This window comes from Danio rerio, chromosome 9, assembly GCF_052040795.2.
Source record: "Danio rerio strain M-AB ecotype USA chromosome 9, GRCz13ab, whole genome shotgun sequence".
Lineage (NCBI taxonomy): Eukaryota > Metazoa > Chordata > Actinopteri > Cypriniformes > Danionidae > Danio > Danio rerio.
This window is the reverse complement of record NC_141029.1, coordinates 19,320,001-19,345,854: the sequence shown is the minus strand read 5'-3', so window position 1 is coordinate 19,345,854 and position 25,854 is coordinate 19,320,001. Positions and strand designations below refer to the sequence as shown.

General features: G+C 36.4%; 2 protein-coding genes across 2 annotated transcripts in view; both read right to left on the bottom strand.

Moving 5' to 3' along the window:
• Positions 1-6,591: 6,591 nt before the first annotated feature.
• rgcc (regulator of cell cycle) lies at positions 6,592-17,661 on the bottom strand. Its single transcript, NM_001002190.3, is given in 5 exon segments — positions 6,592-7,087; positions 10,978-11,040; positions 11,126-11,233; positions 16,946-17,119; positions 17,525-17,661. Coding segments are annotated over 5 exon segments (387 nt in total). The 5' UTR covers positions 17,559-17,661; the 3' UTR covers positions 6,592-7,079.
• A 5,188-nt stretch (positions 17,662-22,849) lies between these two features.
• The window catches only part of zgc:101559, a 4,968-nt gene continuing 1,963 nt past the window's right edge, over positions 22,850-25,854 (bottom strand). Inside the window, 1 exon segment of the mRNA NM_001007417.1 lies at positions 22,850-25,769. Coding sequence (NP_001007418.1) covers positions 25,326-25,769 — 444 coding nt within the window. The 3' untranslated portion in view covers positions 22,850-25,325.

The following is a 25,854-nucleotide window of genomic DNA, read 5'->3' as shown; positions in this document are numbered from 1 at the left end:
CTCTGTGTCCGTGTGGGTTTCCTTTATCTTCTAAATATAAAATTTAATACAATAAATTCACAAATAAAAACAAGTTGACAAACTATATTTACAGTTCATTAGCCATGTGGTGGTTAGATTTTAATATATACATGTGCAGTACTAAAGGAATGTTCCATTATTCATGGAGGGCCCTAGTTTTAAAAAGAAGTAATACCATTAAAATCTTAATGGTTATAGACAGATTTTAAAGCGTATGATAGAAAATTTATAAAAGAGCTGTAAGATTAATATAGGCTTCTTGGCATTGGTCAGGGCCCTTACTGCTTACCTCACTTATTGGTTAAGTCCGCCTATGCTCATGTGACATTTCTGTAAGAGGTTGCTCTCATGCAGTTTCTAAAACCTGAGACCTTCATTCATCTTTGAAATACATATTAAGATACTGCAGATTAAACCTCGTGTTGACGTACAGGTAAAAATTACTTACGGATTTTATTTTATTAAAATTTTATTTTATTATTATTATTTTTAATTACCCTAACATTATTTTAAAAAAAAATATATATATATATATGTATGTATTTTTTTTCCAAAGGCTGTGTGCATTTAGGGTACAACAGTTATCCTTTGGTTTTTTTTTTTTGGTTTTTTTTTACCCCCAGCTATTAAACAATTTTTACTCTATAAAAACTACACGTACACACTAAAGATGCATTAATACAGTTAGCTCACAGTTCAACCTCGGTTTTTTACAACAGTTTTCAGTTCGGTTTGGTTCTCATGGCTTGACACGTGTTTTTTTTTTTTTTTTTTCCATAGGCAATAGGAACAGTAAGAGGTTAAGGAGAAAAAAATAAAACCGACTTATTGCAATACTCATTTTGTTTTCTTTAAAAGCCAAGAAAAGTACACTAGTTCCTTGTGTATTAACAATTAACACTGAAATGTCACAGCTGCTGGTAGCCCATGTACAAACTGGGGAACACATAAAATCCTACACTTTGAAAATAAACACATGTTAAGTTAATAAAGAAAAATTGGCCATTTCACATAAACATATTTGTACTTAAGTAAACATAAATAAACCATCTTAATGATAAAAAAATGTGAGACTTCAGTCTGTAACGCGGATCGATTGCTTTTTATAAAAATGACAAAAGCCTGCATCTCCAATCACCGAAAACAGCTGCAAATCTTTAGCAATAAACACCCGTACTGCCTTTTTCTATTTTTATTTGTCTCTCGGAACCAATTGGGTAGATTCAGTGAGGACGTTATTACCTTCTCTGCTATCCTGCCTTAAGACAGTGATATTGTTGGGTGATGGTGCTGCAGATGTGCAGTCACGTGTAAAACAATGCTTGCACACAGTTATTTTTTTGTCCGACATTTTTTCTTTCATTGGCATTATACTTACCGGCAAAACTGAAATGTCCTCACACCGCAGATTTGAAAGACGCTGGCGCTTTCTCGTACTGTTGCCTAACTTCGCTGGCGCTTCCTAGTGTTGCCTCAGCCTCACTTCACCACTCACAATGTTAAAGTGTGGAATGATGGTCAAGCGCCCCCTAACATTAGAGCATAGTGATTGGATATTTACTCGCGGGGCGGAGTTTCCTCATCTCAACTCATGCATTTAGAGGCACACACAGTCAATTCGGGGAGATATAAAACACACATAAAATATTTAAATGCAAAACCGCAAGGTCGCACTGTACGGTTCAATAATACATTGAGAACTGTGGCATCCCTAGTAGACACTCCAACTCCCAGACTTAGGCAACAACGATCCTGGCTCATTCAATTTCCTGAAAATACCAAAATACATCCTCATAATGACTATACGAAAATAATGACTTTATTTAACAGTTTCTGCTCCTCAGTGTCAGTATAACGCGCATGGTTTACAATTGCACTATGTGTGTCCCGCCTGGTCATCTGAAGCTGAGCGCGGACATCCGGGGTACATGTCACTGCAAAATGCTCAGGAGCATGCACCCTATACTGACATAGAGGAGATATAACTTAAAGGGCACCTAGTTTACCCTTTTTTTAAGATTTAATATTAATATTATGGTTCTTCTGAGTGTGCCAGTTTAAGTTCGGTTTAAAACACAATTCAGATTTTTTTATTATAATTTGTTAAAAAGTGTTATTTGGTGGCACACCAGACACGCACATTTGCATGTTATTTAAAATGAAACTATTTATATGGCGCTCTGTGGCGCGGCAGAAATATGAAGTGTCCTGAGTCGTGGTTGGGCACCGCGGACACCCGCCGACTTGACCCTGAAAGAAACCTATTTTTAGAATTCTAAAATACTTGGTAGTGTGTAGCACGACGCTGCACTTCTGGTGTGTGACCAGCCAGCAAGTTTGTTATTTTTTTATTTATTATTATTGTTATTATTATTTTATTTAATGGAGGGGCGCGCACGTGAGGCAACGCGCTCGCACTTTCCAGCTGCTCTTAGTTAAGATCACAGGGAGCTTCTGTGACAGCGAGAAATGCAAACGGCTGAATTTTAAGGTAGACGCAATGACAAGTACATGTTTGCAAACCCACCTAAAGTTACAAACAATAATTCCGATGAGAGCGATCATGTGCTGAATATTGATCTTGTGTTGAGCCCAATGAGCCTTACATCTAAAAATAGAGCAAGGGTGTTTCTTTAGTGTCCTCGCTTTGACTTACACCCTGAAAATGGCGGACGTGAAACAACAAACTGAGGTTATGGTAATGCGCGCCTGTCAGTTAATACTGGTGGGCGGGGGCACCTCACTCCTACATCAAGTTGTGGTCGATCTAAAAACCGCTCCTATTGGTCCACCGTTTTTAGGTTGTTAAATTGAAAAAAAGGTCTGGGTGTGTTCATATCACCCCAATATGATGCTCTATACACTATACCTTCACACGTCTGTCCAAACAGCTTGAAAAGTAGATTTTTCACCATAGGTGCCCTTTAAATGAAGTTGTTATTTTTGTTTGTTTCGACAAAATAATTTTTTTAGCTTCATAATATTCCAATTGAACCGCTGGTGGCATATGGGGCATTTTGAGTTTTGAAGATGAACAAAGGTCTCAGTGGTTTAGAGTAAAATGAGGGTGAGTGATTAATTACGGAATTTTTATTTAGGGGTTCATTAACCCTTTAAGTGTTTATTGATTTTTAAAAAGGCTCCTTACGGAAGTCATGACCCTGTGCATTTCTCAGCATCTCATTTCTGACTGTTCTAACTGTAATGTACTGCTGACTGTGCTATCTGTACTGTACAGCTGTTTGCTGTTTTTAAAGACTTTGAGCTAAAGTATGCTAAAGTATTGTCTTAAAGTTGTCTTATGATGTTACCAAGTTTTATATCAATGGCATCAGTTGAAAATACTACAGAGCTCAAACAGCAATAGCTCAATTTTTAAAGAAATCACCGTAAAATAAACCCAATATTTGAACTTAAACATTAGTATATTTATTTTAAATTTTAAATTAAGCTTTTCAAATGGCAATGCTTTGTTAAAATATTTAAGTAGTTGGCATTCTAGTTAAATAATCACAATGACCGTATACTGCAAATCAAACTAGGTCTAGTCTCAGTGGCACTGGTTTGGACACAAAGTGCCGAGAAGGTGGCCGAGTGTCACATTTTCTCCAGAGCAACTGCTCACAGTCTCAGACCCCTGCTGTGGGGTCAATCATTCGCAGACTCTTCAAGAACATTAGCTGACCGCAGCACTGCCCTGATTTAATTAGCAATGCATTTGTAGTGTCCAAAAGGAAGTCTTCTGTCCACACAGAGAGTGAAAATACCACACACATACACATACTTGTTCAGCTAGCTTTATAGGACTTTATTAAACAATACTTAAAAAAAATACTTAAGTTTGTGTGATGTTGAATGAGTCATTTTTTTAAACGAGGACCAAACAAATTTAAATAAAGTTAAAGTCGCAGTGAACGGTATATTGCAGATACTTTTATTTTAGTATGTTGATGTACTTCTCACTGAAACTTAATATTGAGTAGGGGTGGGGCTTTTTTGTGTGTGTTTCATTGCCTCATAAACTAATGATAAGAGAGGCATGGTTAGGGATGGCTGACGTTTCAACACAGTGTCGAGATACTAAAGCGCAAGTATCTGAAGCATGATCCGAACCACCCAGGTCATGTGACTAAGGGGATTTGAAACACCCAAATTAAGTGGCTAAAGTGATTTGAAACACCCAGGTCACATGGATAAAGTGTTTCAAAATGTCACATGACTAAAGCAATTCAAAGCATCAGTCATTACAGAAGTGTTTCGAGACCTGGCGAATCTGCAGTTGACTGTACAGGGTCTGGAAAAACTCTCATGTAGCCTAGTTGACCGTGCGTGTGCACAGAGTTGCAAATAGTCCAAGTTCAAATCCTGACTTGTAATACCCTTAAATCATTTCTTGACTGATTTTAATGGTACTTTTTTGCCCAAACAAGACAATTTTATTCACAAAGCGTTCAATCTGATGTCAGACCAGTGTTGAAACAAAACATGTTACAAAAACAGAGCATTTAAAAAGTACATGTAACTGCATCATCCTGGATTCGAAGCCATTATTTCAGCATGCTAGTCTAGAACTGTCACCGCTTTACTATCCCTTGAATCCTTAACGCCTGACACAGGGCTTCAGCGTCAAAGCTTGATGAAGGGCGTGTCTGAAGTTAGGGCTGATGCGATCATCATAGCAGTATCAGCCAATAAAATTAGTCCACAATCGGCTACAGTCTGAGCTGGGGTACAGGGCTGGCCCTGTACATTCGACGGCTCTAAGCAGAATAATTTTAGGGCCCTACCTTGCTCTAAATAGTCGGGTATTGCCATTGCAAACTGGCCCACAATGATTTTATTGCTTATTAAATGCAATCAATGAAAGAGAAAAGTGATTTCTTCTATACTTAACTATCTTAATGATTTGGACACTTTAAAACAGCACAGTTTTGTCAACTACCACCTCCCTAAATGAAGAATTAAACAATTAATTTAGCAAACAGGTTGAAGATTCTATAAAGGATTCTAGGTTAAGTTTTTATTATTAATATTAATATTATTATTAGAAATTTAGTGAAAATGCGTTACTTGTAAATGAAATATATATTCTGAACGAAAAGGGGAAAAAAGGGAAACAACAAATTCTGGGTTAAAGTTAACGCTCAAACACCAACTTTATTATTCCCTTCAGTCACTATCCCTGTTCCTTACAATGTTATATATATAAATATATTTTTCCCGGGAAAATATTTAATATTTCATACAACTAGATGATGTTTATTAATCTGGAATTGCCTGTTTTCGATAAATGTGCTTTTTGTTTATGTCTTTAACATCATTATTAGCACTTAAAAGCGATGCTAAACATGATTTTGTGCTCATCATTTTCTCATGTTTTATAATTTTTCCACTCAGTTTTTCTACGCCTGAAGAGTAACAGTAGATTCGTTTCATTTTTGCGGTCCACTTTCCAAAATAAATCAGGTATATAAATGGGGCATGAAGCAAAGGCCATGGCTGTACGGATTCGTGTTCCGGTGGTCTCGCAGGTTACCTTGAAAGAGCAAACTCGAACTGCTAGAACACAGAACGCATTAGAGAAATGAGATACTGCAAGCTTCCTGATCACATCACCTTCCACACGTAAACGATTTCAACTTTAATAAAATCTTGATTTTTTTTTTTCTTTTTAGTGTAAATTTATAAATATTTAAGTACTAAAGCACTGTCAAAGAAGATCATTTGTTAAATGCAAATAAAAATGATTTCAGCAAGGTAACGGCTCGCACCACTAGCAGCTTATGCAGCAGTTTGTACCCTAAGCAGCAGCTTAGTTTGCTTATAGGAAGGGCCGGATCTGCTGGGGTATTTTCATATTTCAATCTGATTGGCTGACACTTCTGTTGGCACTTGAAAAATTGAGAAATTCTTCTGCTTCTAGCAACGCAGGCAGATCCACAATAAAGTTTGGCAACGCCTGATGTCACCTATTCAAAGTGAATGGGAAGCGTTGACGCTGAAGCCCAGTGTGAATTGGGGCATAACTCTACAACCTGGAGTTTAATACCTCAATTTGCTTTACTTTTTCTTTGCTGAAGTTGTTCCAGAGTAGTGCATAAAAAATGACCTATAGATATCACTGTAGACGGGTTTCAAAGCTTTGACAGATGTATTATTATTATTATTATTATTATTAATATTATTTACTTTAAGCAGAAGATCACATTTGCTTCAACTATTTCAGTTTTTCATGAAGCCTCACTTTGCCCACCACTAGGCATGGTTAATAATATTGTGGCTGAATCAGTCAAAAATCAACAGAGATAGACCGCCACTCCAAATGAAGAAGTAAATATTCAGAAGTTGACTGAAGATTACCAAATTAAACAGGTTTATTTTCTAGTGGATTAACTTGCAGTGATTAATTGTTCACATAAAGAAATAAACAAAAATAAATAGTCAATTTTGATTTTGCACAGAATTCAACGCAAGTTTAAAACCTGCTAGTATTGCTATGATAGAGGATATTTGATCCCCATAAAGTGATAAATACAAGGTACACACACAAAGCACAGAGACAATATGAAATGCATCTTCTGTCAACTTTAATCTTTTGAACACATTAGTTGTATTAAATACATGTTTATTCCTTTTCCAGTTTTTTTTTCTAATGAATTAGGTTTATTCTCATATGAAACAGAGCAAGGTGATAAAGTCTGAACCAATATTTACATCAAATACAAAAATATAAATTCACAAAACGGTATTACAGATAAATTTACAATAACCAACTCTATAAAATTACAAATATATTTCTATAAAAAGCTATTTAAATAATCTTACAGCTCAAGTTTTTTTTTTTACATTTACAAGAGAGCACAGCCATTCCTGTCAAATGTGTATTTCTTATTCATTTGTGTTTGAGATTGTTTCGTATGGGTGTTAAGTATACAAGAGGACTTGTGGAACTATGACTACGTATTCTCCATCTTCACAGTAGTTTGTCAGGTGTGGTGTAGCTGTTGTCCCCCAGCGGAGCTTCAATGTGGTGGGTTTCCAGTCATTCCGTCTCTGACTTACATGCCTACAAGCAGACAAGCACAGAACATACTTAGTACATTTTCAGGCCCTCGGGTGTCAGTTATTTTTGGTGTGTATGTGGATCCTCTTTTTAGAGACACACACCATAAACATTTTTAGCCTTATTAACCTTTCATTAGCGGGCCAATTTAAGTCAAACCACCTTTATTCCTACAGCGCTTTATAGAATGTTAGTTTAGAAGCTGCTTTACAAGTATGATCATGCAAATAATAAAAATGCTATCATTTTGGAACATATTCAATATATCAGGCAGGCAGCAGAAAAGAATGCCAGTAATGTTTTAGTTAATTTAAAAAAGATTCAGTTGAGTACAATACAAATGTGTCTTGTTACATTTCCATTATAAATATGCGCATGAAATAAGTCAATAACATACTATTGCAACATGATGGAATTTCATTTAACCAATGCTGTTCGACTAAAACTCATCCTCTAGCAATAAGTCATAGCAAAAATCATGGTAAAAAATATATGATTTACTCATATATCACATTTATGTTAGGTTTCATCTAAAGTTTAACTTAATATTTTTGTCAGTTTGATTGGTGTAACGCCCCATTCACACAGGGCAACAGCGTCAATGCTTCCCATTTAGTTTGAATGGGTGACGTCAGGCGTTGCTGAACTGCATTGTGGATCCTTCGGCGCCGCTTCAGAGGCGTTGCTTTGCTGCAAAAGTTGGGACTTGCTCAACTTTTCAAGGGGCGACGGAAGCATCAGCCAATCGGATCGCTGTATGCAAATACACCAGCTTGGACTGTGGCCTATTGCTGACTAATTTCATTGGCTAACGCTGCTATGACGATCAGGTCAGCCCCAACTTCAGACACGCCCTCTGTCAAGCGTTGACGCTGAAGCCCCGTGAGAATGGGACGTAAGTTGAAATCACTAGAAAGGTTCATTTAATTCAGCCTAAAATATTTGACTTGTATATGTGGATTCATGTGACCGGTAAATGCAGGTAAAATTGTTTTCATGTTTTGTAGAATTGCCTGAATAACCACCTAATATGAGCTTTAGAAAAGCTTTAGAGTCTGCCAGATCTGCTTGCTTTTCAACTTTAATAAAAGAAGATAAACACAATCCTAGGATCCTGTTTAACACAGTGGCCAATCTAAATAAAAATAAAGCATCGACGTGCCCTTCTCAACACAGCAGTAATGTATTTATAAATTTCTTCTCGGTGACACTTTATTTTGATGGTCCATTTGAGTATTAGTAGACTGTCTGCTTAATATCTGTTGATATTGTTCCTCCAACAGACATTTAATGGACTATAAGAAACTTAGCAAGTACATGTCAACTTACACTAACCCCAACCTAACAGTCTACTTATAATCTAATGAGAATTAGTTGGCATGTAGATGCAATGTAACTTATATTCAACAAACAAACCATCGAAATAACCTCCTTCACATGCAAGATTGATGATATCTAAGATAAAATAAGCACCATCAATCTGCCTTCTACAGCAATTATAGCACTGTAGATCATTAATGGATAAACTTCAAACTATTTTCAGCAGTAGGTGAGGAAGAACTGTCTTAACTGATGAATTCCTTTAAATCAACAGCATCTATGCTAGATTCTCTACCAACTAATTTATTAAAACAATTGTTTTCAGAAGTTTCTGAACCTGTTCTTAACTTTTGAATTCATCTAAATTTTTAGGATGTTTTAGTGCCTAAACTAGCTGTCATTAAGCCACTTATTAAAAAAACAAAGCTTGATTCTAAAGAATTTGTAAATTATAAACCCATTTAAAACCTGCCTTTTCTATTAAAGATACTAGAAAAAGTACCATCTGCTCAATGCATTTCATAGCACAGAAACGGCACTCCCAGGAGTTACAAATGACCTGCTCCTGTCGTCTGATCATGGTTGCATTTCTCTCTTAGTGTTATTGGACCTCAGTGCTGCATTTGATACAATTAATCATAATATTCTCCTTGAAATCATGTTGGTATTAAAGGTATTAAATTATTGGCCTGGTTCAGGTCTTATCTAGCTGAACGTTATCAATTTGTATTAGTTAATGAAGAGGCATCATACCGACCAAAAGTAAACTGTGGGGTACCACAAGGCTCAATTATTGGTCTCTTCCTTTTCACACTATATATTAAAAAACATGGAGATATTAAAAAACTTATACTAATGATACAAAATTTTATATCTCCTCTCTGATCATTTGTATGAATTACGAAATGAAAACTTGGATGACTAACAAACTTCTTATTGCTAAATTCAGATAAAACTGAGATCTTGCTTAATGAACCCAAAAACCTCACAATCAAAAACATACAACACTGTCTAACCCTTGATGGACTCTCAGTTTAAAGTTCTCACTCTCAAGTGATTTTAATAGCAACTTGTCATTTGAAGGCCAGATTTCAAGGATCTGTAAACTGTAAAAGTATTTTGCAATAATTGGCCATTTTTGCATTAGGAGTGTTTTCAATTCACAATTTGAAAGTTAATGGAAACATAGACCTTAGAAGCACATTATCCGAAAGTCCTATCAATGTATTGTCATGAATGTAGTTTCCCTTGATGCTTTAGAGATAAACAACTTTGGCTACCCTGTCTTGTCAGAGTGATTTAAACTGTATGTGTGCATAAATAAAATTGTTCAAGGCACTGGCTATGTAATTCTAATTGTCAGAAAAGGGTGGAAAGTTGTCATAACAACAATGATTTATGACTGTTTTGGTGCAAAAAAAAACACCCTACAAAATGAATGATAAGATTTAAGATGTCATGGCCTCCCACTCTATGGCAGATAAAATCAGTGGACATCCCCCTTTGGCTACAGTTACAGGACTGCTTTGAAAGAGAGTAGATCTGCATACACACACACACACACATTCTTTTCTCTTTCTGAAGCAAGTCATAGCACTCTAGAATGTAGGAGCGTCCAGAGCAAATTATCTTAGGTGTGTTAATGCAACAGCGTAGGAACAGTGTAATACATTATTATTAATGTATTATTGTATTATTAAATGTAGTAAATTATAATAATTTTTTGATAGGTCAAATAAAAATCTTTTCCATCTGGGCCATTTGAAAAATACCTTAGCCTTTAGCGCTTAATGAGTCTAAAATGTCATTCATAATGGTCTTAAAAATGTCTTTAAAAAGTCTTAAATTTAACTACTTAGTAAAACCTGCAGAAACCCTGAGCATTGTTTAATCCTTGTTTTTGTTACTTAACAAAATGTTAACTCATAGGACATTCATGTTATCAGATACAATTATGCACAGCAGTGCTACTCACTGATCTATCGAACACTGTATAAATGCTGAAGCTGAATCTCTACCAGCTGACACATTTCTACGCTCATTTCATCACAGTTCTTGATATAGATGGGAATGGATAGGAGACCACATGGAAAGCTGGGTTGCTGCCGGAAGTGGTTTAGTTAGACCAGCAAGAGGCACTCAACCTTTGGTCTGTGTGGGTCCTAACGCCTCAGTATAATGAAGGGTACTATATACTGCTCAGTGAGCACCTTCTTTCGGATTAGATGTTATCCAAGGTCCTGAGAATCTGTGGTTATTAAAAATCCCAGCATGTACTTCAAAAAGAGTAGAGGTTTAATTAAAACATCCTGGCCTAATTTGCCCACTGGCCTCTGTCCATCATGGACTTCTAACCACCCCCATATTATAATTGGCTACATCACTCTGTCTCCTCTCCACCAATCAGCTGGTGTTCGGTCTGGTGCAATATGGCTGCTATCACGTCATCCAAGTGGATGCTGAACACTGGTGGTGGATGAGGAGATTCCCCCAATGTGTAAAGCACTTTGAACATCCAGAAAAGTAATATATAAATGTAAGGAATTATTATTATTATATAAAAAATGACTTACTCGCTAATGTTCTGTCAAGGTCAGCAATGAAGTCCTCTAGCTCTTTAGTGTCTCCAAGTTTAGCTGAAGAGGATAATACATAGTTAATCATCACACTACAAAAAATCTGCTTCATGTGTAAAACAGAAAGATGTTAATTTACACTCACGTTTAGGAGATGTGGCCAGTGGACTGTTTGGTGAGGGGGAGAAAACGGTTGGAGAGTTGAGCTTCTCGTCACTAAAGCTGAAACTGTTTCTGTTCAAGGATTCTGCACCTGTTACAGAAGAAAAAAAAAAGACAGAGGAAGTCAGAAACAAATAACTGATGTTTCCTGTGTATGTGTATTGCACAGTGCACCACTAAGCCCAACATAGTGATTCTTAACAGGTGGATCATGAGCCCTAAATCTCTAACATGTCTACAGTGACATATAATTGTGTAGTAAGGCTGCACAATATATCATTTGAGCATCGATATCGCAATATGTATATCTGCAATAGTCACATCGCACAGGATTAGAAAATGTTTTAATTTTCCTTTGGCTTAGTCTCTTTACTCATCAGGGATCGCCACAGCAGAATAAACTGCCAACTTATCCAGGATATGTTTTACACAGCAGATGCCCTTCAAGCTGCAACCCAGTACTGGAAAACATCTATACACACTTATACACTATGGACACTTTAATTTATTCAAATCACCTGTACCACATGTCTTTGGACTGTGGGGGAAACCGGAGCACCCGGATGAAACCCACGCGAAGGCAGGGAGAACATGCAAACTCCACACAGAAACGTCAACTGAGCCGAGGTTCGAACCAGCAACCCAGCGACCTTCTTGCTGTGAGGCGACAGCACTACCTACTGCGCCACTGCCTCGGCCGTTTCCCCATTAGATTATTTATTAAAGGTTAAAAGATAAAGATATTATTAAATATATAGTTTTATATTGTTTATACAATGATGACCACGTTTGATTGTTCAATTTCTTTACTTGAATACTATTATGTATGAATAGACTCCTTAATGCACTAATCATAACTGATCGTAAACTTTTACTTTTGCTCTGTCGAATTTGTAATTTATTATATTTCATGCCGATGCACTGCATAAAAATCTTCACAGTAGATCTAAATTAATTAAATCTTTCCACAGAGAGATATTCTGATTATCTGGTGAAATTATATTCATATCGCAATATACATTGCAGCAAAACAAAATAGCGTTTCCAATATCATACAACCCTGTTGTGTAAAGTTAAACGGATAGTACATCGTGAAATTATTTATTAATTCATTCATTTTCTTTTCGCCCTAGTCCCTTTACTAATACGGGGTTATCACAGCGGAATGCAGCACGTTTTTTTACGCAGCAGATGCCCCTCTAGCTGCAACTCATCTCTGGGAAACATCCACACACACTCATACACTACGGACAATTTAGCCTACCTAATTCACCTGTACTGCATGTCTTTGGACTGCGGGGGAAACTGAAACACCCTGAGGAAACCCACACGAACGCAGGGAGAACATGCAAACTCCACACAGAAACACCAACTGACCCAGCAAAGGCTCGAACCAGCGACCTTCTTGCTGTGAGGTGACAGCACTACCTACTGCGCCACTGCATCGCCATCTCGAAATTAAATGTACTATAGTTATTATTTACTGTATTATTAATGTAGGTGACTGTAAGTCTGTTGTATTCACCCAGTCTGATCTCTTAAGGAAAAATAACTATTTTACATTTTGTCCGTTAAGTGTTTAATTCCTTCAAAGTTCAGGTTCAGTTGTAAGAAAATGTATGATTTTTGAAATGAGACGTGGCACCAAACCCCATCCCTCAATCCAACCGTCATTGGGAGATGAGCAAATCATACTAAAATGTACAAATGAGAAATCAAAATCAAGAAGTTAAGAATTGAGATAGCAAGTAATTTATTCTTGTTTTTGTCTATGTTTTGTTCTTTTTTTTATATATATATAAATTTTCGGTAGGGGTATTGATAGAAATTGCAGTCAGTTGACATTTTCTTTAATATCAAAGTCAGTTGACATTATTTCTTTAAAATGTATTTCTTCTTTAGCTGAATCCATGGTTCGTGGTGATTTGTATAATGCAAGTCAACAGTCACCTGTTTCTGAGATTAAAAATAAGCACATACAAACAAGTCAAAATTAGTCCCTGTGTTTCCTGATGATACACCGAAGTCTTATTAAGTAATCTTATTCAATTTCTTGCACAGACTAATCGTTTCACTTTATAAGATTTCAGTGTATTATCAGCCACAGGATGATTTGATTCTGACTTGATGCTTGTGTGCGTTTATTTTTTATCTTAAAATGAGTGACCATGAGCGCCAGGTGGCTCAGTCATTAGCACTGTCGCCTCACAAAAAGAAGGTCACTGGTTCGAGTCCCGGCTGGGCCAGTTGGCATTTCTATGTGGAATTTGCATGTTCTCCCCGTGTTTATGTGGGTTTCCTCCGGGTACGCCATTTTCCCCCACAGTCCAAAGACATGCGGTACAGGTGTTCTACATAAACTAATTTGGCCATAGTCTATGTGTGTGAATGAGTGTGTATGGATGTTTTCCAGTACTGGGTTGCAGCTGGAAAGGCATCCACTGTGTAAAACATATGCTGCACAAGTTGTCGGTTCATTCCACTGTGGCGACCCCTAGAGATTAAGCTGAAGGAAATTGAATGAATGAAGGGAAGTAAATGGCTGCTGCATTCCAACATTCTTCAAAATAGCTACCTTTGTGTTCAACAGAAAAAAGAAACAAGTTCGAAACAAGTGGATAAGTAAATTGTGATAGAATTCTCAGTTTTGGGTGACCTATGCCTTTAAACTTTTGTTTATTGTAGATGCTATTGTAGTTATGGCTATAATTATCATTCTTGGCCTTTAAGAAACTAAAAATCGAAAACGAAAAAGTTGTGTGACATATACTGCAAAATTATGTAAGGCAAAGATTATAAACTCATTAAACTCATCTGCATTGAATAATATTGTACTTGCAGTAAGTGTACACATTCCTAACCTAACCTTGAACATAAATCCTCTGAAATTCAAGAAACAAGTGGGAAAAAAACTCTACAGAATACTCTTTGTGGCACCACTTAACATCCGATGTAAAACCAGTGGAGCGACACCGCTCTCTACCACACAGGGCTGCCAAACATGTGCACTGACCCATAACCGGAGGGGGTAGGGGTGTCGGGAGGGGTTAATCTGTACTAGCGGAGCAGGTTGAGTTTGTAATCAATGCATGCTCCTCTAATAACAGCTTCTCTCTCACGAGCACACTTTCAAAGCGGTTTCAACTGTGACCCACCCTCGAGCAGGTTAATTTAAAGCTAAAGATCTGACCTGCTACTCACTCTCCATCTTAAAACAAACTTTGTTTACACATTCTTTGCCCTCAATGCAGTTAAAGGCAGAGCAGGCATGCTATTACACAGAAGCTCAACTTTGCCCACCGCCTCAGTGATTAGAGTCCCCCCGCCTGCAGGCTTCAGCACATCAGCTGGGGAAACGTGTGAGCAGAAATGAACAACAGAGGTCTTCTCGCTTGACACCGCAACATCTACATCAGCGAGAACTGCCTGTGCAAACTTACAATATGGTCAATTAAAAGTGGTTGTAAAACATAGTGCACTTAAAGATTTACCTCATCCAAAAGTTTTCATTTAGTTAGTGAGCACAAAAGAATATATTTTAAGAAATGCTGATTTCTGGGAATTCAATAGTATTTTCCCCCACTTTTATTTTATCTATTATGAAAGTCAATGGATCCCAGCAACCAACATTCCTCAAAATATATTATTTTGCATTCAACTGAAGAAAGACAACTCATGACGGAGATGAAATAATGAGGTAATTTAAATTTTGTGGCTGTCCTATAGCTTTAATTGTACCGAATGTGCACTTGCAGTGTGTTTTAATCCTTAAATGGGTGTTTAAAATGTAACATTAATATTCATGGGGGTGCGCTTTAAGAGTGTTTCATGTTAAACATGTTATATAAGTATCTAAATAAATGACACACTTTTCCCTGGAAATAACCTTGAAGTATATTTTAGTTAACCATTAATCCTTGCCAGTTCCTTCAGCAGTACATTTAACTAAAGCTCATAGATAACTACACTGTAAAACCCAACAGTCAAATTTATCAAATGAAATTAGTGTAAACCTCAAAATTTACTGAAAGTTAATTTTACTTATTTGAAAAGAGTTGTGTTGAAGGTAGTGAGTTCATTAAATACCTCATTACTTCAACTTAAATGGAGTAAGTTCACACTACTCATGTAAATTAGTTTTTTTTTTTTAACTCAAATGGTTTGTAGCAATCTGTTTCTTCAAACGGTTTGAGTTGACTTAACTTAGTGGGTTTTACAGGACTCATTTGGTTTGAGTTCTATTTATTTATTGGGTTTTACTGTTCTCAAATTGCTTTGTTTACTCAAAGGCACTCATTAGAATTCATTTTTGAACTTAAATGGTTTGTTGCAATTGGTTTCCTCAAACCATTTGAGATTGCTACAAACCATTTTAGTTAAAAAAAATAACCTAGATGATTACTGTGAACTTACTTCGTTTAAGTTGAAGTAATGAGGTATTTAATTAACTCATTACTTTCAACACAACTCTTTTCAAATAAGTAGAATTAACTTTCAGAAAGTTTTGAGTTAACTACACTCATTTCATTTGATAAAGTTGACTGTTGGGTTTTACAGTGCATGTGAAATCCTGAAGCAGAAGCACTTGTGACCACTGATCAAGATCAATGGCACATGTGCCTAATAAAAGCATCACTGAATTGATTGAAACCAACATGCATCACTAATCCAGTGATTGTAAAAAGGATGCTTTTTTATCCAAACCCAGTGTGTAACATTCCCTGTTTGTTCCAGAAGGAAAAGGGTGGGGTAAAGTAAACACTGTATAGCTGCTAAACCAAATAAACACAAGAATACTTCTAGAACAAACTTGCTCTCAAACTATTCTTTTTTTTTTTTTTTTTTTTTTTTTTTTTGCATATTCATCATTCTTGATGTCTTCAAATTCCTGCATCTTTAGATTCTGGATATATTCTCTCAGTACTTCCACACACAAAGAGGTTCAAATATGATTTCAGGCTTTAAAAAAGGGCAGTGTTTAACTTGAAACCGATAGCCTAAACTCTCCACAAAAGTAAGGCTCTTGTTCTTTGTGGCTGGAGTTTTAGATCTTCATGCTGCGCTCAGATCCAGTCTGTCTCTGGGTGTTTGGCAGAGCCTGACTGAACTCTCATCTGCTCCACACTGGGACAATCTCCAATTTTAGGATTGACAGTATAAACATGAACTAGTACCCCCTAACAGCTATTACAAGACAAACTAATGACAGAATATCTGCCAGGACAATGAATAGACCAATATTTGCTGACTGACCCCACATGAAAAAATACTATATTGTTTTTGAACCATACTTTAGTTAAGTACTTGATTTAACCTTGGTAAATGGTAATACAACAACTATAGTAATATAAACAAATTATCTGTAATTTTCTACAACTATGTGGTATGTTACACTACAATATACCACAGATTACTGTAGTAGAAGCTGAGCTTATCGGTTAACTACAGTAAACTAGGCATAGTTCATCAAAAAAATGGTTTCAAAAACACCAGTATTTACAATAAATCATTATTGTATTTTTAATTATAACATAAATAATCAATAAAAACTAAATATAATAAGTCTTTAAGTTTCAAGGTCTTTCAAAAGACATTTAACGAAACGTGTCCTTTGTTCTTGTGTGTGTGGGCTCAGATTATCTTAGATAGATAAGATTATGCACTGTAACTCCTGAGGCTGCAGAGCTTAAAGTCTTGACGCGAAGACAATGACCTCAAGACACGAGCACGTGCACTTCTATCAGCCATTCTGCTAAAATAGCTAACACAGACTCTAATTTTGTCTGCATAATTAATTACTTACTCTCAGAGTCGCTGATGCCGCTGTCACTGACGCTCGCGCTGCTCCGTCTCTTCATAGTTTTCAAATGCTCGTCGTATCTGAAGTGTCTCTTCTCCACGGGGGACGTGAAATCCTCAATGACAGCGTCGAATTCACACAATACGGCGTTGAGGTCGTCATCATCCTCGAGAAATGCTGGATAATACACGCAAAAGTTGTTATAGTCGAGGAAAAAATCATAATTTAAGGGATAGTTCACTCAAATATGAACTCACACACCTTGAAGTGTTAATCTATAAACTTTTATGAGTTGCATTTTTTAATTGAAAAAAAGATGAATTCCTGTAAGCATCGACTATAAAACAATCAAATACTATGGAAGTAAATAGTTACAGGTTTTCAGCATTCTTCAAAATTCATTGTTTGGTGTTCAACAGGAGAACGAAACTAATAGAGGTTTAAAACAAGTAGAGTGAGTAAATGTTGACAGAATTTTACATTTTTGATAAACTACCACTTAAGATTATATCACACCTACATATATAATTTAATAGGCTATACAACCTACCAGTAGGCTAATACGTACTTTTAAATACTTACATTTGCTCTGTGACTTCATCTTTGGAGACTTCATTTCTATACTCCGTTAGTGTCCAATTAGGAAATATCCGATATAATATAAAACTCCTTCTGCTTTTCCTTGTTAAATTCACACCGTGTCCGTGTCTGAGCTCTTTAGCGCACACACTGCGGTGTGTGGGGTTGTTTTAAATATTACCCGGCTCCTGGAGGAGGCGGTGACTGACGGAGGCGTGTCGGACGTGGGAAACGCCACCGCCAATGAGGCGCTCACGCCCGTTTTAGCCCCCCGGGTGGGTTTCACGGACTGGCGTCATTCCCCCCCTGAAGTATGTGTTTGTAAACAGCTACGATGACACATGCACATGAGTGCTGCTTTATTTTTAAACATAACTCTATCCTTGTTTATCTTGGGTTCATTTTGTGATGACAATTATTTTACCAGCAATATGCTAATAATGTTACTTACAGTAAAGGTGCTAAGTGTAATGTAATATGGTAGCCTATATAAAAAGTCGCATTAAAACTCAAAAAGACCCCCGACATGTCCACAGAAATGAATGTGTCCGCATATTTGTTGAAAGTATATACTAGATTAAAAAATTATACTTTGTTTCATGATGAATGAAATGTTAAGAGAGAATTTGACAGGAAGAATCAGTAAACTCAAAAGCACATAAATATTAAATGACGTTACATAAAAAAAAAAAAAATAATAATAATAATAATAATATATAAGCCAGAAAGTTACTTTAGATTAAAGGAAATTGTTAACAGAAACAAGAAAACAAAATATATACAAAAACAATCTTATGCAACCTAACTTTTTTTTTAACATATCTTTTATTCTTTTTTGTTATGTGTTACATTCAAAGTATCCCATTTCTGTGTCTAGTCTCATGTTGTCTTGCCTTTTATTGTCATTCATAAAACTGATGATCTGATCTAACTTTAGTTTTTGCAGACATCTGGTGGTGACTCTGTGTATGCGCAGTCATTAAATTTGGTTCAGTTCTGGTACAGATTTTTTTTATTGACCATGTGGGTTCACATGCACAAGCTATTTCAGAAGTTTGTTGTTGGACCTGCATAACAGCTAGACAGATCAGCACTTTAGGAGTTCATGCCATAGAAAAGAAAGAAATCGTTTACCAGACTGAACAACACACAAGTACTTATTCATACAACTTCAACCACAAGCAATTTCACAATAGGCCAGACGGTTCTATTCACTGGCCTAAGTGCCTGTGGTTGAAATCCAAATCCTGCTTGTTGTTATGTTTAGTGGGGGGTGTGGGATTTATCGCTTTAGAAAGAGTTCTTCACACCTTCGGCTCTGGAGTTAACAGGTAGACACATGGTAAAACAAGAGATGTGTTTGCACTTGCCTGCTGACTTTAGAGTTTAAGTGAACAGGGAAGGTGTCAAAGACGACACAAACAGTGTGAGAGGCTGAAAAATGTTCAGTTCACAAAATAAAAAGTTTACAGGGATATAATGGATGTTGTTAGTAGAAAAAAGACAAAAGATGGTGTTTAAACACCATTTTTTATTTTAAAGGGTATAAGATATTAAAGGGTAAGATATTATTTACTCAATATTAATTTACCCTCAAGTGGTTTTAAAAATGTATGAGATTTCTTTATTCTGTTGAACACAAAAGAAGATATTTTGAAGAATGCTGAAAATCTGTAACCACTGACTACTACAGTAGAAAAAGTAAGTGGTTCATTCATTCATTTTCTTGTCGGCTTGGGCCCTTTATTAATCTGGGGTCACCACAGTGGAATGAACCGCCAACTTATTCAGAATAGGTTTTAATTTTTTTAATCTATGTTCTTTTGTGTTCAACAGAATAATAAATGTTTAGATCAAGAAAAGGGGCAAATGGAAGTAAATGTTGACCGAATTTAAATTTTTGGTTGAACTATCCCTTTACGTTTTAAAGACAGCAATTAATAATGTACCACACCTTTTTAACCATTTATTGGGTTTGTATTATTTTCAGAGAGTATTTCCTTTGATATATATATAACCCTGGAATGTTATTTCATGTTAGCTCAGAACTTATAAATGATACAACAAAATGCTAATTTTGATTATGTGTTAGTAAATGCTGAAATTAGGAAATTAGTTTAAATTATCTCTAATTCATAATTAGCTCTTGAAGTCGTTAGCCAGGGGTTCCCATACCAACCATTGTATTCAAGGGTTTTCCACCATGCATTGTGAAAGTTTCATGCTGTGTTCAATAAAAAGCAAATTTTTTTTTTGCAACATAGATGCAGATTAAAACACATTCTATTCAAATTTCTGCAGAAATCTAAATAATTCCAAAGGATTCACATACCTTTTCTTGCAACTATAATGTATATATTTATATATATATATACACACACACACACACACACACACACACACACACACACACACACACACACACACACATATATATATGTAGGTATGTATGTAGTATATATAACAGTCACTCATTCATTTTCCTTTGACTTAGTCCCTTTATTCACTTGGGGTTCCTACTACTGGGGTTCGCTACAGCGAAATGAATCGGCCACTTATCCAGCATGTTTTACACAGCGGATGCCCTTCCAGCTGCAACCCAGTACTGGAAAACACACACTAACTCACACACATACACTATGGCGAATTTAGTTTACTAAATCCATCTGTACCACCTGTCTTTGGACTATGGGGGAAACCCACGCCAACATGTGGAGAATATGCAAACTCCACACAGAAATGCCAACTGACCCAGCCAGGATTTAAACCAGCGATCTTTTTGCTGTGAGGAGACAGGGCTAACCAATGAGCCAGCATGTCGCCCGTATATCTTAATGTTATTTTATGTAAAAAAAAAAAAAATACAAATAATGAATTTTGAGTATTTGCAAGTAAATGTTGAAATTAGCATTGGTAAATGATTTTGTCTTAATTTTATGTTAAAATATAGTTAACTAACATTAACAAATAAATCTTAAAGTAAAATGTTACTAAAAAACTAAAACTGTCTCCCTGTGGTTTTGAAGAGACAAAATGTAATAATTCTCAGGTCCTTGCCAAGATTATCCAATATGCAGCACCCTTTGATGATTATATTTTTATTCAGTTGAAGTTAGAATTACAAGCCCCCCTTTGAATTTTTTTTTCTTTTTAAATATTTCCCAAATTATGTTTAACAGAACAAGGACATTTTCACAGCATGTCTGATAATATTTTTTATTTCGGAGAAAGTCTTACTTGTTTTATTTCAGCTAAGTTAAATGCAGTTTAAATTTTTTATAAACCATTTTAAGGTCAATAATATTAGCCCCTGTAAGTTTTTTTTTTTTTTCGATAGTCTACAGAACAAACCTAATTACCCTAACCCGCCTAGTTAACCTAATTGATCTAGTAAAGCCTTTAAATGTCACTGTAATCTGTATAGAAGTGTCTATACAAACATCTAGTAAAAACATCTAGTAATTTTTAACAGTAAATTTACTGTCATCATGGCAAAGATAAATTAAGTCAGTTATTAGAAATGAGTTATTAAAACTATTATGTTTGGAAATGTGTTGAAAAACTATTCTCTCCATTAAACAGAAATTGGGCAAAAAGTTATTTAGCGGTGGGGCTAATAATTCTGAAACTGAATTTTTCTAAGTTGCAAAACATATACAGTTGATGTTCACAACAAATAGCTTGATAATTATTTCACCTAAACTTTGCTAATTCATTCGTAAATAAATTGTTCATTAAACAGTAAATTTATTCATTAAAAAGTTAATTTGATCCAAGTGGTATGATATTTTATCAAGATTTAGGCAGCAGGGTAACAACGCTTTTTTTTTAGTTGAGTATAGTTGAGTATATAGTCTGATATATAGAAATTGTTTTTACAGTGTAGATAAAGATTTTTTAATTGCAAAAAATAGCACCATTAGTCACTATTTAATATGTAAAATATATCATATGTTTCAGATAGGTTTACATTTCCCTGATTTTTCAGATTTTCCACTACTTTGGCTTTATATTTAAGTAAAGTTTTTTTTATAAACTAGTTTCGAGAGGATCACGTGCTTATGATTGCTTGCAGCCGGCCCCGCATTATTCAAATTATGATTCACCAATCAGATGATTCCTAAGCCACTATAAATACCCCAAGTTCCAAATTACAGCCATCTTTGTTTTGAAGAATCCCCCCTTCCACCCCTACTTCTCCTCCTTTCCTAGATAACTCTATCAAGCCTCTTCAACTGCTCCAGAATGCAGCAGCACGAGTTGTCTTCAATGAACCTAAACGAGCACATGTCACTCCGCTGCTAGTCCGTTTGCACTGGCTGCCAGTTGCTGCTCGCATCAAATTCAAAACTCTGATGTTTGCCTACAAAGTGACTTCTGGCCTAGCTCCTTCTTATCTGCACTCACTTCTGCAGATCTATGTGCCCTCCAAAAACTTGCGTTCTGTGAATGAACGTCGCCTCGTGGTTCCATCCCAAAGAGGGAAAAAATCACTTTCGCGAACGCTCACGCTCAATCTGCCCAGTTGGTGGAATGAACTCCCTAACTGCATCAGAACAGCAGAGTCACTCGCTATTTTCAAGAAACGACTAAAAACTCAACTATTTAGTCTCCACTTCACTTCCTAATCTGCAATTGCCTCTTTGAATATCACACTAACTGTACAAAAAAAAAAAAAAAACTACTAACACTTCCCTTCTTAGACTTTACAGACCTGAAACTTGCCTTTAGTACTTATTCATTGTTGCTCTTAGTTGTGTAAATTGCTTCCTTGTCCTCATTTGTAAGTCGCTTTGGATAAAAGCGTCTGCTAAATGACTAAATGTAAATGTAAATGTAGATGGTTAGCACTGTTGCCTCACAGCAAGATCGTCACTGGTTCTAGTCCTTAACAAGCCAGCTGACGTTTCTGTGCGGAGTTTACACGTTCTCCCCATGCTCATGTGGGTTTCCCCCAGGTTCTCCGATTTTCTCCCACCGGCAAAAAACATGCAACCTTAAAGTTAATAAAGTTAATTGACTAATCCAAATCAGCACCATAGACATGCTCCTAGTAAATAGTTATCTCTAAAGAGCAGTCACTCTGTTCATTAGCTACTACAGCAGAGGCGTTCTCGAGATATACCTGAGCTCGAAATCCCCTCTCGCCTTGCAAACGGAAGGGAGCCCCGGGCTTGAGATTACTATATGAGCTCAGGGATCTCTCCTGGGACAGCATGCCAAACAAGCTTTATAAACAATCATCATCTAAGTGTGAACTCTTGAAACTATATACATTGATATATTTGTTTGAACGATTCATTGACCAATCACAACTGCAGTAGGATATACTGGTTATCAAAATTCTTTTTATTGCACATTTGATCTCCATATTCACTTCAAAGCACATCTGAGAGTTAATGACAACACATGTCTCATTTCTCTCAAGTACAATAATATGACGCCAAATATCCAAGACAAAGTTTAGACGTGATACAATCTCAATTTAAAGTGCAATATAGTCCTTTTTCTGTTGGTCATAACCAAAACAAATAGTTAGACCAAGCGTTTGAGATGCGTTTGAATACTTACTGTAGCCTGAAATTCCTTCTAAAATACATAAAACATCATAAAATGTTTACGGTTTCAGAGCATGTCGCAATTGTGTCAACCCCAAGATTCCAGTTTAGATCCTGATTGGATGTCTGCTTGCTCATCAATTGAGTCAATGCATATAAATAAGAATTGTTGTGCTAGCTTATGAAAGACGTTGTGGCTACTTGTCCTCGTGTCAAGACCATCTATTTCATTCAGTAACCTTATGGTTTTTCATTCATTTTCTTGTCGGCTTAGTTCCTTTATTAATCCGGGTTCGCCACAGCGGAATGAACCGCCAACTTATCCAGCAAGTTTTTACGCAGCGGATGCCCTTCCAGCCGCAACCCATCTCTGGGAATCATCCAAACACACATTCACACACACACTTACACAACGGACAATTTAGCCAACCCAATTCACCTGTACCGCATGTCTTTGGACAGTGGGGGAAACAGGAGCACCCAGAGGAAACCCACGCGAATACAGGGAGAAGATGCAAACTCCACACAGAAACGCCAACTGAGTCGAACCAGCGACCCAGCGACCTTCTTGCTGCGAGGCGACAGCACTACCTACTGCTCCACTGCTTCGCACCATGGTTTTGTTAAAGCATTATTTATATCATGTAGTTAAAGTTAGTTGTGATTATATTTTCAGTTCTTTATTTATCCCTAGACATTTGTTTGTTTTGCTTGATTTGTTGTAGTTCTATTTATAATAAGTAATTTGCATCCAGCTCATTTTGTTGTCTGATTTCTCTTATGTTATGACTTAAACGAGGGAGTCGTAACGCAATGTTTTGTAAACGTATCATATTAATGCTGGAATAAGATAACAGGGTGCACTGTAAAACCCAAACAGTTAAGGTAACTCAAACCGTTTGAGGAAACCGATTGCAACAAACCGTTTAAGTTCAAAAACTTTTCCTAATGAGTATTGTGAACGTAATCCATTTGAGTAAATGAAGCAATTTGAGCACAGTAAAACTCAATAAATGAAGAGAACTCCAACTGAGTACTGTAAAACCGAATATGTTTAAAGGCAACTCAAACCCTTTGAGGAAACTGATTGCTACAAAAATCTGAGTTCAAAAAACTAATCTATATGAGTACTGTGAACTTACTCCATTAAAGTAATGAAGAATTTATTGGAACTCATTACCTTCAACACTGAGTTCAAAACTCTTTTCAAACGAATAGAATTAACTTTCAGTCAATTTTGAGTTCACTTCACTCATTTAATTTAATAAAGTTGACTGTTGGGTTTTACAGTGTGTGAAATATAGCATTTCCCCTCCTATACCTTTTATTTCATATACGAACGCTTTGACAGTGCTGCCCACTAGTGTTCACATGGAATAGTTCAACCAAATTTGAAACTTCCTTCACTATTTATTGACCCTCCAATGATTATAAAGCAAAAGAAACAAGTTTGACGAGTAAACAATGGCTCTTTTCATTTTTGGGTGAACTATCCCTTTAAGTTACTCATTACACCAGCGTCTCGCAAGGTTTAATTATAGATCAAAAGTTTGCATACAATTCTTAAGTAGCAGAAGTTTTGTGCAAAGTAAACATAACAGCAAGTGATATGTATCCACAAACATAAATTAACAGCTCAGAATAATGATGGTCAGACATGCCCCAGATTGCATACCGTTGCATTATCATAGCAACCGACTGAAGAACATTGAAACAACATGCAGGTTGTGAGGATCATAACAGTGAGGTCTCCAAGGCGTTGAGCTTGTTTCAGTAAATAATAAAATGCATTATTAAGATATAGGCAGGTTTTTCCTGATACAACAAAACGTCACTTGCTTCATAACATGTGGAATCAAATGGAATAACAAACAAAATGCCACAAAAAATGCCCATATGATCCATATATTAGGCCATTAAATTCCACTTAGATACAAACATAAATCCTAAAGAGTTATTTTAAAGGGGCAGTTCACACAAAACTTAAAATCTACAATTTAATTTGCCTCAAGTACTTTTTTCCCCCCAGTTGAACACAAAAGAAGATACTTTGAAAAAATGTTGGTAACAATTGACTTCCATAGTAGGAAAAGCAAATACTATGGAAGTCGGCTGTTTACAAGATTTCATCATTTCTCAAAATATGTGCTTTTTTTGTGTGACAAGTCAAACAATTTTGAGTAAACTATCCCTTTAAACTGCATAACTTCCAATTAGTCTTGAAATATTGCATGGGCCAAAGTGTATTAGCAATAACAGGGTGTCTTCTCCTCCTGTTCAGCAGCGAGCTGTATAAAGTTACTCTCGCTAGGCTGTTTCAGTCTCAACGGCTTGTGATTCTTCAGCCTGTAGGCCAACGTGAGGAAAATGGCATCTACGTGCTCTTTTTCTGCAAGGTCTCTTGCAGACGTCTCAAAAAGGGGAAAGTTGTAGCTATCAGCCAGTCGCTGAGCTAAAAATGTAGATACTTCTCTGCTTTCTCTTAAGTCACATTTGTTCCCAACTAGGATGCGGGGGACCATGGGAGGAACTGAGTGATGGTTGCACTCCTCAATCCACTCCGGCAGACTCTCAAATGAAGCCAGACTGGTCACATCGTAGACGAAGATGATGGCATGGACATTTCGGTAGTAATGCTCCACCATACTCTTCCTGAAACGCTCCTGACCAGCCGTGTCCCAGATCTGCAACTGAGAATGACAATGCAATTTGCTTTAAATATATGTTGGATAACAGTGGTGTAAAATAAGACCAGATCTCAATAGGACTGTGCAA